General features: G+C 38.8%; 1 protein-coding gene across 4 annotated transcripts in view; it reads left to right on the top strand.

Annotated features, from left to right (window-relative positions):
* MGAT5 (alpha-1,6-mannosylglycoprotein 6-beta-N-acetylglucosaminyltransferase) overlaps positions 1 to 15012 on the top strand; it is a 119378-nt gene that overhangs the window by 55942 nt on the left and 48424 nt on the right. For all 4 annotated transcript variants that reach the window (XM_040562511.1, XM_040562514.1, XM_040562512.1 and 1 more), the window contains exons 4-5: positions 5402 to 5478; positions 7107 to 7196. In XM_040562511.1, the coding sequence (XP_040418445.1) occupies positions 5402 to 5478; positions 7107 to 7196 (167 nt within the window). The remainder of the gene's footprint in view (positions 1 to 5401; positions 5479 to 7106; positions 7197 to 15012) is intronic.

The raw sequence follows: 15012 nt of genomic DNA on the forward strand, positions 1-15012 counted from the left end.
CTGATTAACCACTTGACTACTACTTGAATTCTCCTAACATCGCATTGATTTCAGTAGCATTAATGGAACACAGCAGCACAGCTGGTGTGAGGATGGACTAGCAGTAGAAAAGTTAATTTTCTCTAAATCATACCAATGCTTTGCTCCTAAAGTTTCTAAAATGTTAGTAGAAAGCGGTTTGTGCTCTGCATTTACAATCTTGTAACCTCAAGTTTATTTCTTTGAAAGTATTGATACTGCTTTCAGCTCACGCTGCAAATTCTCTCTTTAAAGAAACCTTCCCAGCTGGAGAAGAAAATGTGAATTAACTTGAGAATGTGTTAATTAGTAGGAGAAGGGAAGGGAGATCTTATACAAATGAAAATTGCCTTAACTAGAGTATTGCGTCTAACCTTGGATTCGAGATTTCAGAACAGAAATAGAAGCAGAAAGGGAAGGATTCCATAAATTAAAGTAAGAATAGTAAATTTATTTAATGGTCAAAACCAGAAAGAGAGCAGGTAGAGAGAAAACGGGTGAATAGACTGATCAGATGATTACTCTGTCCTTTTAATATTAAGGAGGTTTCTGCTTTTATGAGATTTCCTGATAGGAAACACTGAGTTGAGCTATTATTTGTGCTGTACGTCTTCATGTCTTCTAATATGCTTCTTCACACTAGTCTGAAAATGGTCTTAGGGTATTTCTGCTCTTGTAAGAACAAAGAGTTGGTCCTTACCCAGCTAGATAGGCCCCTGGTGTCACAGTTTGCAGTTCAATGGGATTGGGGCGTCTTCATTTGCTTTAACCAAGAGTGCTATTTTAGAACTTTGGTAGGTATTCTGTTTGTCGTAAAACAACAATCATTATTAAATAACTATGGAATTGCATCTTTTTTTTCTATTACTATTATTCAGCTTACTGTCTTTGTGGATTATTTCTAGACTTCCAAACCGTACTGAGAAAAACAAGCACAATTTTTGAGCCTATCACGAAGCACGTAATTTATTATACGGATATTTATTATTATAAGACATGCATATAGCAAAGGGACAAAATACATACGCAGCAGTTACTAAGCCTTATTTCTACTGTTTTGTTAGTGAGTAACTAGAGAGCAAACAAAAAATGAATGCCTCATCACAGATTATTCTTTGAGCCACACAGCTCGCTCTTGAGATTGTAGAGCTTCAGTAAAACAAACAAAACCCCTGATACAGAGTCTGATTGCGTGAGCATTAAAGACCTGTACTTGCAAACTGGTGTTTCAAGAGTTCAGTGTCAAAGGCAGGTGACTGGTACCAATCCGTCCTTAGTTGTACACAGCAACAAAGGAGAAGCATCCTTTGTAGTGCAAGGTCAGGTGGCTCAGCTTCAAGCCGCCACGTCATTCATGCTAATGCGCCAGACTTTGCACTGAAATAACTGCTAGTTGTTCACAAGTTCAGTTCTGCCTGCTGTGCACTAGTGATCTCTGATGCAGAGCTGTTAGTCGTCAAACAGCCACAGACGTTGGTGAAGTGAACATATGGCCGCTTTCTGAGTGCCGAGATGGAGGTTTAGTTACATACCGAATGGCCCAGGACTGCACAAACAAAGCACTGCATTAAAAAAACATTTGTGTACTCCTAGGTTTATAACGTGCTCACATCCATGTTTTCAATCTGTCAATGTAATATCGTATTAGGTAAATGTTTAATCTGTGCGTAATAGCAATCAAGAGGAAATAAATTGTGCTTGATGTCAAAAACACTTGGGCGTCTGTAGAATAGAAACTAATATCATGGACCTAACTTAAGAGAAAAAAGTGTTATCTGGTGTTCTGTGCTGACTTGACAGTTTGCATTTTTAACTGTTGGCATCAAGTTCTAAGTTTTGGCTGGAAGAAGATCTCAGAACTTGTATTTTAATTGCTATAAATCCTAATTAAGGATAAAAATCTGTATGGTTTCTTAAATACTTTTTTCTCACGAAAGCAGCATTAAAAATGTCTGGCTTAATGAAGTATTTTAGGTTTGGGGTTTTTCATCATCTCCCTACCAGGAAGAAGCTCTGTGCTCTTGACTTGTATTTTAAACTTGCTTTTTCACACTGGAAGACCAAGATGTGTAGGTCAGCGTCCCCAGGTTTCCGTTTGCTTCATGTGCTCTTTGTAAACCATATAAAAGGGTACGTTGCTAGTGTCTGTCTGAGGTGGTCGTGGCTGTCCGTGGGATACATATGATTTGTTCACCTCTGGACTTCTGTTGAAGGAGAGCGTGCTCTTGGTTAGCAAGGATGGCAGCACCCTGGGAACAAAACAGTGAGCTGCTTCGGCAGTGCAGGCACATTCTGAGCTAGACGTGCATGAGGAAATGCTGTCCAGCCCATGCTTCCTCCACTGCTAGAGCTGCACAGCAGGGTGTGATGAGGGCAAACTGGGCTGTTAATTTGTAGCTATCAGCTCAGAGTTAAAGAGGCTGGCCACAGTGCCCTTGACTTTCAATATTTTCCAAGGCTGTTTCCTCTGTCTTTGACTATGGTTCAGAGTAGATAATGCAGTAAGGGTGGGGAAAGGAGCCTTTCTGCTGCCCACAGGTTAAAGCTGTGCCAGGCAGGCTCCAGCACACTCCTCACGCCTAGCTGGTAGTGAACTGGTTGAAATGTAATTCTTCACACAGGTTCTGATCGAGGAAGAAGGAGAAGTTGTGCGGGATGGTTCTCAATCTAGAACTCACACTAACAATGGCCAAGATGGAAGGGTACTGCTTTGGGGCAAACAGTGGTTGCCCAGATCCACCACCATTTTTCATAAGTGAATTCAGACTTGTGCATTTATTTCTCACGCTAATGTATGGAGACCAGTATGTTCAAGACAGGAAAAGTGATAATGTGCCCATCTATAAAAACTTGAGTGCAGAGATTGAGTTGATGCATGACAAAAGTGAACTATCTAGTCTACCGATGTTTATGTACCAGGAAAGAGTTCATTCTCTCTGTCTTGTGTTTTTTCTCCTTCCTCCCATTCTCAGAAGTGTCACAAGATACCAATGCAAATCTAATACGGTGCGACAGACTTGGCACACTAAACCTTTTTTGCTGAAAAATAAGGGATAATAGTTGTGTTTATTTACTACCCTGTGCTTAAAGAGACTTTAGAAGAAGAGATGGTTTGTTGCCTAGACGTTCAGTATTTTCAACCCTGAGTTCAGTACGATGTTGAAAGTTGAATTTTTCCTGCAGTTGAACTATATATCTGATATATCATAGATTTAAAGTGTCTCTTATGTTTAGGGAAGATCTGGATTTAACATGTCTTATAAAAAGCTCAGTACTTATTTTGTATTCAGGCTTATGAGTTCCTAATTTAGTAATGGATAGCATATCTAGCATAGAATACATTTGATTTCTTGAAATTCTCACAGAATTAGTTGACAAGTGAGGAGAGAACTTAAATCTAAGATCTAGGTGGTAGCTTTGTAAAAGTGCTTAGAATATCAACTACTTCCCTCAAACTGCTAAAGACAGAACCTGAATACTGGTGTGATGGATTACTTTGTATTCATGCAACACTGTTCTTTTGCAGTAGTGGAATTTTAATTTTCAGAATCCCTTTAAAAAAGATTTATTCTGTAATTGTTCATTGTTACAAAGGATATGAATTGTTAAAACTAGAACAGTCCTTTTTGAAAGAGGAACTCTTCTGTAAACAGAAATTAAAAAAAAAAACAACTCAATGCTGTTTTCTACCACCTGAAAAGGGAACAAAATAAGGGCCAGAGTTTAGACCACAAGCTAATGTTTACCTAATGCCATTATACTAATTATCAATAACTGCCACAATTTTATCCATGCCTTTTTTTCGTTTAAGGTGCGTACTATTTGATCTTGAGTGCTTTCAGCGCGATACGGGTAGGAGGTCTGACTCCTGAACAGCAGAAAGTCCCAGTGTTATTTACCTTTACTGAGGCAATGTAGAACATGCGTTCAAGTTGTTGACGTCTGTTTGCATGATCTGTACGTTTCTCCTTGGAGCAGAAATCAGAGCCATAGATGTCAGCAGTCTGGTCCGCAAGAATCCCATACGGATAGGAACATCAGAGTATTTTGAAAGTGCTTATTGATTTGAAATTATAAAGTCATCTGAAAAACTGCTTAGCTTCAGTGTTATTGTCGGTGGCAGTACAGCTCGGTTTGTCAAATTGCTGCTGCTGCGGAGACTGCCAAATACATCATCTTCCAGGCATAATTCTTCTTTTCCCGTCCAATCCATTTTGTAACACTTCACTTGCATTTCAAGTTTTATCTTTAAAAGAAACTATTTCCAAAAAAACTAAATAAATAAAAAGCAAAATATTCAGATAAATCATGAAAAGGCTTTTTTTGTATACAGTAAAACCACAAAAGTATTCTAGCTTTTTTTGACGGATTTTGTCCATACTTTATCCTAATGCTGCAGCCTTTTTTTATTTTTTAACTGAGATTTCTAATTAGCATATTCTGGGTGAGGTTGTGCAATATAACTACTAAAATGCCATGGTGTGAAGTGTTGCTATGTTGATGGATGGTTGGCTTTAATGATCTTGGTTCTAGTCCATGGGAAAAGCCAGAAATGATGCAGGTATAATTTAGATAACTCCGGGAGGAACTAGCTAAATTAAAAAACTTATCCTCCACTGACTTTAGTGAGAATCTCTCCACCACATTAATCATTTTTCTTGCCTCAAAGGCCTGTGTTACTGGGTTCTTAGAAGAAAGTCCCATCCTGGAACAGGTGTGATAATGTCCTTTAAAGACTGTTCATTTTTCCTTGGCTTATGGTCTAGAAGAGTTTCTCTGTCTTACGTTCTTTAACATGCTGCAAAAGTTGAGAATTACAAGATACTAAAATAGTTAAATGTATATACATTAGGAGACCATAATAGTTTTTTATGATGCAGTGTTACTCAGTTGTAAATTTAGATCATATTGCAATATTTAATTGGGTCAAGTATCTGGTGCCAAGCCTGCTGATCATGAGTATTTTATGAAATGATAACAGAATTGGAAAATCTAGAGTTCATTTCTAGAGTAATGTACATCTTACAAATGTTTGACAATTATAAACAAATTATTGCAGTTTAGTAGCTTTAAGCATGCTTTGATTAGGAAGCTGTTTTGCTTTTTATTATTTTCAGTATGGGTTAGCTTAATTTTTATTTAAGTCTTCATAGACTGCTTTGTGTATAATTCAGCACTTACTGCAAGTCAAAGTTGAAAGCTATGCAACCTTTTTCTATAATCAAAAAAGAGCACACTGAGTTTTAATGATATAACAAATGTTACACAGTAGGACTCTTCAGTCAGTCTGGATGCGGATTCATAAAAATAAAAGGAAGGATTCATTAGGCTGTCTGTCAGAACTGTAAAACAAAATTCAGTTATGGTCTCTGTTTCTCTTTAGATCTCATAAATGGAGCCCAAGAACAGTGTGAATTGCCTCCTATGGATGGTTTTCCTCACTGTGAAGGGAAAATAAAGGTAACTGTAAGCCGTTCTTAATCTTATTATGTGTGTTCTGTTAAAAACTGAACATATGTTGCAAGAAGTCACTACTCAGTGGTGTAATATAAGAGCAACTGGGTCAAAAAAGAGGGTATTTAGTGTCACTACAAAACTCCTCACCTTACCCTTTAATACTCCTGCAGAGAAACAAAGTGTCATCATATTAAGACAGACATAAAATGCCACCTTATATTAAAATGCCACGTTATTTAATGAAATGCGTTACTATTTGAATGCCATTTGGTTATTTAGACACCTTCTCCTTTTTAAAAAGCCCTTTGTTTTCTTCCCCATCATGAGTCATTGGACGTCCCCCCACCCAGGGCTGGGATTTTGTGTGCACCTCACTCCAGCCCTTTCTCTCTTTCAGCAAGACATTTATTTATACTTCTTTCCCCTCTTTGCCAACAGCTTTGTCCAGTTTTTCCCTTTCACCTTTTCTGTTTTAATGGATTCTGCCTCTTCTACTCACCAGCTAGGCACTTTATATTCCCTTCCTTCTTAGCATTGTTCTTTCAGCCCTGGGTGAGAACATAGGCTCCCTACAGAGGAGCTGGTCTGTTTCCAAGCAGAAGACTGTTGTCTTGCTCAGGGTGACTTCGGTCAATTTACCCAATAACTTCATTTGGATGGAAAGCTTTAAAAAAAAAAAAAATGAAATGATCAAGATCATTTGGTTTTTCTAAACCTGCTTCTATGAATAATCCTACTGCACTAAGTTTGCCACCAAAACTTTGGTTTTGGGGGTTCACAATTCGTTTTCTGTAAATCCTGCATTTCACTAATAACGTAGTTGGAAAGACCAAATATTGAAAGTCATCAGACTTTGGTTGGAAAGGAAAAAGTAATAAACTTGCAGAGATAGTTTGTTTTTGTTTTTGTTTTTTTCTCCAAACTACATTTCAAATGTAAGGAAACTGTATTAGTAGTTGGGATAAAAGTAAAATTGTTGAGTACTTTCATATAATTATCAAATACTAGGATTTATTTCTGAAAGTGAAGCTGGCGAAGTATATGTGAAATTTCCTTACCTTTTTTTCTCTAAATAAAATTCTAACACTATATTATTTAAAATAAATACGATTGTATATAAATCTGTTTTGATCCATTTTGACAAATGGGCTGTGTGGTGGCTATGTAGTACATCATTTGTATGTTAAAATAAGAAGTTAAATGAATTATTTATTTCTGCAGAATTGGTCGGTTCTTGGCAGAGTCAGATTACTGTCTTGGTAACTAAAATGGCCAGTTAAATTGCGGAGCGTGTGTAATGGGGTGCAATGAAAATCAGCTCCAGCCACACCCATACATATGAATCCTGATTATATTCTCCTTTTGGTATTTGCCTCTGCTTGCCTGGCTTACAGTTTGTGCAAACTGTACCCACACCTGGTATGTAGTTACTTCCCCAGCGGAGTTGAATGCTGAGATGTAGCGTGCTGCAAAATATTCATAAAACTCCCTTTTTGTTATTTGAGAGTTTTATCAGTTTGGATATAGTGGCTTGCAGCTTTCCGTTGTTATTCCTGACTTCAGTGTGAAATAGTGTGTTTCAGAGATATTCTGTGAGGCTTAAACGTAACCCTGTTTTTGTTCTGTTTCAGTGGATGAAAGATATGTGGCGATCGGATCCCTGTTACGCAAGTTACGGTGTAGATGGGTCCACGTGCTCCTTTTTTATTTACCTCAGTGAGGTCAGTAATCTTTTTATCTGCATAAGGGGAACATCATAGTGCCTCCCTAGCTTTTGGTAACTGTTCATGAAAAATGTGAACATTTTTCAAAACAAATAACGTTCTTCAGAAAAAATCTAGAGAGAGGAAAACATTATTAAAACAGAATTATTGAGAAGTGTTTTACTGCTTTTCTTCAGTCCACCAGGTGTTACTAGCATGGAGAATTCTAATGTTTGTAACTGAAGTGATGTAAACAGCAACTGCTCAGTGAGTCCACACGAGATACCCTATAAAAATGAAGTGTGGAGTTCAGTCATAGACCCTTGCCTCTGAATGCTTGCTGTTGTCTCCTGTGTAGCTCCTAAGGTAGCAGTAGATAGGAAATTTAGGGGGAGGTGTTTGGAGTGTGAAATTTAGAAAGTGGAATGCGGTAGTACGTCCTCCTAGGAAGCATGCTCACTTCCTGCTTAAAGCCCGGTTTTGTACATGGCTGAATAAGGTGCTTGCCCTGGTGTTTTTGTAGTTTTTTTCCACAGATCTCCCACTTCCTAAGTAATGTTTGTTTTCCAAGAAGAAATTCTGTCAAACAAGATTTAGTGCGAACTCCTAGTCACTAGTCACTCTGTGTCACTAGCTTGTGGTGTGTATGCCAGAAATAAATAGTCAAATGTATTTGATGACTTGACCTCTTTCTTAATAGTAAAATTCTGATAACTTGTGGCAACTGATTTGGGCACAAGTTTTGATACCTAGTGGCTTCCTACTTGTAAAGAACTGAGAGAGCCAATGTGGCTGCGGAATTGTGAACTAATATTAATTACACAGTTTCTGCAGGATTCCAGGAGGAAGGGATGGGTTTTTAAGTATCAGAGATGAAAACAGTAAGTCTATTATATGAGTAACTCAGTTATAATGAAAGCAGATTCTGTTAAGTTACTCAGCTTGCTGTAGCTGAACTTTTCAGAGCACTGCTTTAAGCAGCATTAATAGTTAAATGTGTGTCCAAAACACACATCTGAAGAAATAAAAAATGCTGGGTTTTATCACAAATCTGACTCACTACATTGCTAGCGCTTCGCGTTGATTTATTTATGGGCTATAAAGCTGGTGTAGGAAAAGATCCAGTATGACTGTATTATTTATCCTGTTGTTTTTCATAAAAGCTGAAGGTACAGTTTCATAATCATCTGAAGTTGATCGAAGTTTCTACTAAAAGATTGTTTTAGCATTAGTGGATTTATATTAGTGCCGTAGTACACTGTCAGCCAGCTGGTGCTTCATGTCTTTAATGCAAATGTATCTTAGAAATGAGAATACCTGTCAACTGAATGTGAGAATCTCTGGTATTCTTAAATGACATATTTATTATTTTGTGTTCCTGTTGAGTCACAGTATTTTCTGTGACAATCTTCTGTTTAATCATCAGCTTTGAAGACTCAGTTGATGCTGTTAGTTTTTTCATAATTGATCTTTCAGCTCAACCCCGTGGCAAAATGCGACTAGCTCTTGCTCCTAATGTGTCATATGTTTCAGAATGCAGATGTTCCTCATGCGGTTATACAGATAACCACTTTTTACATGCATCAGTTACAGTACTGTGTTCTCCCGCTCCAAAACAGTGTGCTTCAGCTTGCCAGGAAGGCTGTTTATGAAATACTCCTGTGTTGACAAAAACAAACAACTTTCTTTTGTCTTTGAGGAGGGGATCCAGTTTTAAAGTGTAGTGATATATAAAGAATGTTAAGTACAGAATCTTTTTATAAAATAATTTTTGAGGACTTTTGTTAGGTTCCTTATCAAATACTATTCCTAGTTAGTGAAATGCTATTTAGTGTAGTGTATCTTTTAAGAACATAAGTGTATGTAGGAAGATGTCTTTGTAGGCACATAAACACTTGTTCCTTCACGTACAAATGAAGTTTACGAAGGTGTAGTGCCAGTTGTGGATTCTTACTGGCCCCAACCCTTCTTTCCTCACTACTTATTGCATGTGGTAGCTATTCAGCTGCAACAGTTAGGACCTGTAGTCTTGGATCAGGACCATATTGTATTATACTCGTATACAGTGCTGAATAGTACCTTCCTCAAATGAACTACTGAGCCTACAGGAACTAGTATAAAGGCGTTCTGATTTGCACCTGGAACTCTGTTACAGAAGCAGAAGTTGTATTTGAATTATTTTGTTCAGCTAAAACTTCAAGGCTTTTAGGGAAATTTTGAATCAAACTTTCAGGAGCAGGGAAAAGTTACCACTTACAACTACTCACTGCAGAGCTTTATTACTTGATAGCTTTAAATATTGTATCATGTAGTTAGTAAACATTAAACCTTCTGGATAAAAATATATGAATAAGTAACAGTTCAGTTATTCTTCTATGAGTTCTTGACTTCTTGCTTTTAAGGTCACAGCTAGAAAGAAGTAGTATGAGAACTTTTTATCTTGGTGGTGGACAAAATGTATCTTGTAATTGTTAAATGGTGTAAGAGGATTCATTCAGCTTGAGTTTTCAGAATGTTGTGAAATAAGCTAGTCTATTTGAAATAACTTTTAAGTTGCAAAAACTGCCTACCATGTGCATAAGAATGTATCAAATACTTTTATAAATATTATAGTTGTAAGACCTTTTACATTTTTCTGTCCATTCTTACAGTCTGGTCTGCTACCTGTAATATTTTGGAAGATTAGTAGTATTTCTCTAAAATTTAAGCCAAGATAACATAGATACATTAATTAAAGGACATGTTTTTCCAATATAAGGGTTGTGTCACTTCACAGAGGGCAAATGGTTGTTTTTTCAAGGGTGCAGGAAGTTGATTTTTTCTTTAGGAAGAAATGTAGAATTTGGGCAACTTCTTGTTTCCTCATGGAACAAAGATACAATTAGCACCATTGTCTGTGGGTATATTTGGGAACTTCAGACTAAGATCTTACACGTTTTTTTGGAAGTTTTGTCCCCATGGCAGGATGTAAAACTAATATTGGCTGAGCATGTTGTTAACCTTGAGTTTAAATTTGGCATTCTTAATCCTATGATTAATTCCATGATTAATGCCCAGCAGCAGAGGTTGAAAGCTTAAACGTTCGCGAATGCAAGCATGAAATGAAATTCTAATAACACTACAATGATGTGGATTTATGAGGTGTGTTGGCTGCTAAGGATAACTGGAAATGCTATTGCAAGAGTAATTTGTCAAAGTGGACAGGGATGAAGAGTTGACAGTTTATAGTATGGTTGCACAGCTGAATGATAAATGTGCCTACAGAGCTCTCAAGTAAAATCTGCTGGTTTAAAACATCAAAATGTGTTAGGGTTCTGGCAGGATATTGCTGTTAAGATTTTTTTTCACTTTAAGGTAACAATCTAGGAATAAAATGGTTATGTAAACATCTTCTGTTTGAAAAGGCAATATTAAATTACATGTAGAATCACAGAATGGTTTGGCCTGGAAGGGACCTTAAAGCTCCTCCAGTTACATCCCTCTGCCATGGGCAGGGACACCTCCCACCAGCCCAGGTTGCCCAAAGCCCCATCCAGCCTGGCCTTGGGCACTGCCGGGGATGGGGCAGCCACAGCTTCTCTGGGCAGCCTGTGCCAGGGCCTCACCACCCTTATAGTGAAGAATTTCTTCCTGATATCCAGTGTAAGTCTCCACTCTTTCAACTTAAAGTTTCATGGCCCCTCGTCCTATCACTACACCCCCTGACAACGAGTCCCTCCCCAGCTTTCCTGCAGGCCCCATGTAGGTACTGGCAGGCCACTGTAAGGTCTCCCTGGAGCCTTCTCTTCTCCAGGCTGAACAACTCCACCTCCCTCAGCCTGTCTCCATAGGAGAGGTGCTGTAGCCCTTGGACCATCCTTGTGTGTGTCTACTTTTGCTCGTAAAATCATCTCTGCAGTCTAGTGTGACAAGAACACATGCTCTTTCATACTTTTTCGGGATCTGATTTTTTCTCCTAAAGCAATTCTATTAGGATATTATACGTTAAACTCACCTCTCTCTTGTAAAGTGGTTTCAAACCTATAAACAGAGGAGCCCAGAATGTTACTTTTCATTGTGTAATATGGGTCAGAACCACAGAGAGAGACAGTAATTTGCCCATGGTTTATGCAAAGCCTTAGAAACACAGCTAGGAATAAAACTGTCCTACGCCCTGGTTATGTAGTCACTGTGTATCTGCAAAATAGAAACAGCACAGTGAAAATCCAAGTCGTCTTTTCTGCAGAGCCTGCACAAATGCAAGTATTAGCAGCTCTGCCTCCTCTGGTTTGCTTTTGACGGCGCTCCCGTAGGAGTACGAGTCATCGACAGCTAGCTTAACAGCTCTTCTCCGCTCCTCTTCTGGTGTCTTGGCTGCTTGAGCAGACTGGGAGGTGAGCATGGCAGCAGAGGGAAAGCAAGAAGGTGTCCAACGCGTTCAGGTTTAGTTTTTTAATTTAAAGCTGTATCCTGTACACACTTGCAGATAAAGCTGCAAGGATTTTGCACTTCTAACCAGCTGCTTTGCTGGAGGCACCAGGTCACTCCAGGTGGACGATGCACAACCGTGCAGTACTCTAATTGTGCTGGAGCCTTTGAAAGACTGGAGGAGAAATAAATGTCCTGAATAGCAAAACCAGACTTGTGTTTTCTGGAAGGACAGAGGCAGGCAGGGATTAGAAATGGCAAAAGTTGAAAAGGAAGTTAAGCTAACTCTAAGGTTTCTGAATAACTGTGGCCTGGTTTCCTTTTAACTGTGATACAAACTTATCCATTGAGAAGAGTTTTTCCTTTTAACCTTTTTTAGTTATGAAAAAGTCAGTTGGTTAACACTATGTCATTGGCACACTTAAAACTTTCATGGATGGCATTGCTTCTGGTGAGAAATGAGAGAGAATGAATTCTAGACAGCACAAAAACATGCTTCACTGCAAAATGCTAGTTTGCAGCTGACAAATGAAACCTCAGAAAATATCTTCTAGAAAATAAATTTGGCACAGTTTCGCAGCTTAATAACAACAAAAGGTGGAGGGATCTATTTGTTCCTTTTTTTCATCTAGACATTTGTTTCCTCAGAGGACTGCCTGTCACCCAGGAGCAGGACTGCTGCTGTGCCGGCTGGTGAGACAGTGGCTGTGGTGCAAGTTACTGCAGTCCAGGGAAGCTCCCTCTGTTTTGCTCTCTTGTGCTCCCTTGAGACTTGATGCTGGAGCTGGGCAGCTACCATGAAGATCCCAGGCTATGGATCCCAAACTCACCTTTCAGGTGCAAGTGTAATGTTTGGTATTCTTCTTCAAAGTGGATCCAACGCTTCAAAAGACCAAAAAGCTGTTTCAGCAACACAGTCTTTGAAACTTCTGTAGTTTTTCATGTTTCCTAGAATACCACTGGAGAGAATTCTTATTTTTAGTTCTTTAGACTGATAGAAACAACGCTTTTTTTTACAGTAATATTTTTCTTTACTCTGTGAAGGAACTGAGCAGAACAATACAGACTGAAGGTGATTTTCAATGTGGATTTGTTCCCAGAATGCAGGCTCTAGTCTAAGGCGTGTTTTAGTGAAATAGTGAAAACATCTGGTAATTACAGTTATGCAGGTTCCTCAAATCCTTGTGGTTTTGCTAGTTTACTGCAGTTTGCTAGCTTCTGTGTGGAAGTCCCATTTCCCCAACTGCTGCTGCATGTGTTAGATAATCTCTAACAATGAGGTGAGTTAGCGATTTCCATTTCTTCAGCATAACGTAACATTGAACCAACTTCCTTAAATACCACACTATTACTTAAAAGAAAAAAAAAAAGACAAAAATAGCATTCTTGTCTGAAGTGTAAATTAGCAAAAGCTTGCACTAAACTTCTACAGTTCCTAAGAAATTAAAATGCTAATGATGTTCAGTACTTTGTCCCCAAATCATCCAGTAGCATATTGGCCTGGATTTGGGAGACTGGAGCTCAGTTATCTTTTCTACCTTGGGCACTTTTTAAACAGGGATTAGTATTCTTCTGTCTTGTTGGAGGATGCCAATGTAAGAGAGGAATAAAATTGAGCGCACGTTACTGAAGTTAGATAAGAGACCGTTTGGGATTGCCTGTGGAAACAAACTCTCAACGCTACCTGTACGCGCTTCTCAATTTCACTGAACAAGCACGCAGTCATCTTACACACCACAGATTTTGTCCCATCTTCAAAATGATTACGTATCACTGAGCAAATGCTAAACAACATGTAGATGTTACAGCTTCTGGAGGAGCGGAGAAAGTCACCTTCCCAAAGGTAGCATTTCATTTGCCTCAAATGCCTAAATGGGTTTTCTAAGTGAACGTTGAGTTACCTTCTCTGCCTACCTGCATACTGTCCAATAAATTTCAAGATGCACTGTCTTTCACCAGGTATTGCAGTGTTGTTTATTTCCTGTTCTTATTGACAGAAGATTCTTAATAGCAGCACTTCACTGTGGATTGAATTACACTGAGCAATAACTCTGCTCACCTGAATTGCAAACTGGCTTTAGTTTCCCTGTAGACGTGCCGCACCTTTCCTTCAGAAGAGTCCAAAATGAAGTTTATGCCAGGTGTTCAGCGAGTATCCTTCAGCTCCTGCTTTGTCCAGCTCCCACTAGTACTCTTTGAAAATATAATGGACTTCCTGAAGTTGTGGCTGTGGAGAGCCTCTGGCAGAGTACACTTGCATTCAGTTTGGAAGGTGCTCAGACTGGCCTGTGCTACAGAGATTTGCTGGCTTTTTAGGAGTGTAATCAAGGTCCTTGCTCTGTAATATAGCTGAGCACTGCAATCCTAACATCTCTCCAGTCTCATTGCATTTCCAAGGAAGAATTATTGGAACAGATAAAAGCTGCAAAGCCTCTGAGATACTTTTCTGATTGTCTAGGTTTGTTTGGGGTTTTTGTTCTTTTTTTCCGTGTTAACTCATTTTTCAGTAAGCTACGTAAAGGTAAATTCTCACTGTGAAAGGGGATTGTCTGGGACTAGAGGAGCTCTGTAATTCAGTTTAAGCAGCTCAGAGCACTTCCCACTAATATCTGGAATTGCGTAACAATTTTGGGCTTCTAAAGTAGCATGTAACCTAACCTTACGGAGCTATCTACATATGCTCTAGACAGTGCTGTGTCTACTGTGATTCAGAACCAGGCAGGAGACGCTAGGCTTCTCAGGTGGACTTAGTCTCTTGAGAATGATCAGAGGCTACCCAATACATTTGATTTGCATTGAATTCGACACTAGTTACAGGAGGCACAGCTGTTCTTATTCAGAAATATGACAGGAGAAAGATAAATATAGTCTGTTCTGAAAAACAGCTTAGCATTTATATTGCTCATCCAAAAAATGGGCAGTCTTCAAATCTGCACTTGCTGCTTCCCAACAATCTCCTGTAACTGCTGTTCTGTACTTTATCACATCCTTCCTACCCAATCATGCAGAACAGCAGAGCACTCAGTTGCTATGGAGAGAAGAAGCTAGAGGAGGAACTGATGCTAACCCAGGGAGAGAGAGGCTGTCCTGGAAAGCACGGAGAGACGTCCCAATTCCTTCTTCAGGGATGAGCTTATGTATTTTTTCTTAAATGATCAAGTAAAATGCATAAAAATGTCCAAGGGCAAGATCTGAACAAACATTGCTGCCGTCCTTCCTTTTGTTCAGACTTGTGGCTTTTGGCCATGTGGTTATCTGTAGCTAAACAAATACAAAGCTGCAGTGTCTGTACATTTCTGACAGATTTCATCTAGACACGCTTTAGTGATAAAATAATCGTTTGTCATTATTTCCCATGACAAGGAAAACATCCGTAACAGTAGGCAACAATACCATATTTGTAACTTCATACTTCAGCCTTATGCAT

Source organism: Cygnus olor, chromosome 6 (assembly GCF_009769625.2).
Source record: "Cygnus olor isolate bCygOlo1 chromosome 6, bCygOlo1.pri.v2, whole genome shotgun sequence".
Taxonomy (NCBI): Eukaryota; Metazoa; Chordata; class Aves; order Anseriformes; family Anatidae; genus Cygnus; species Cygnus olor.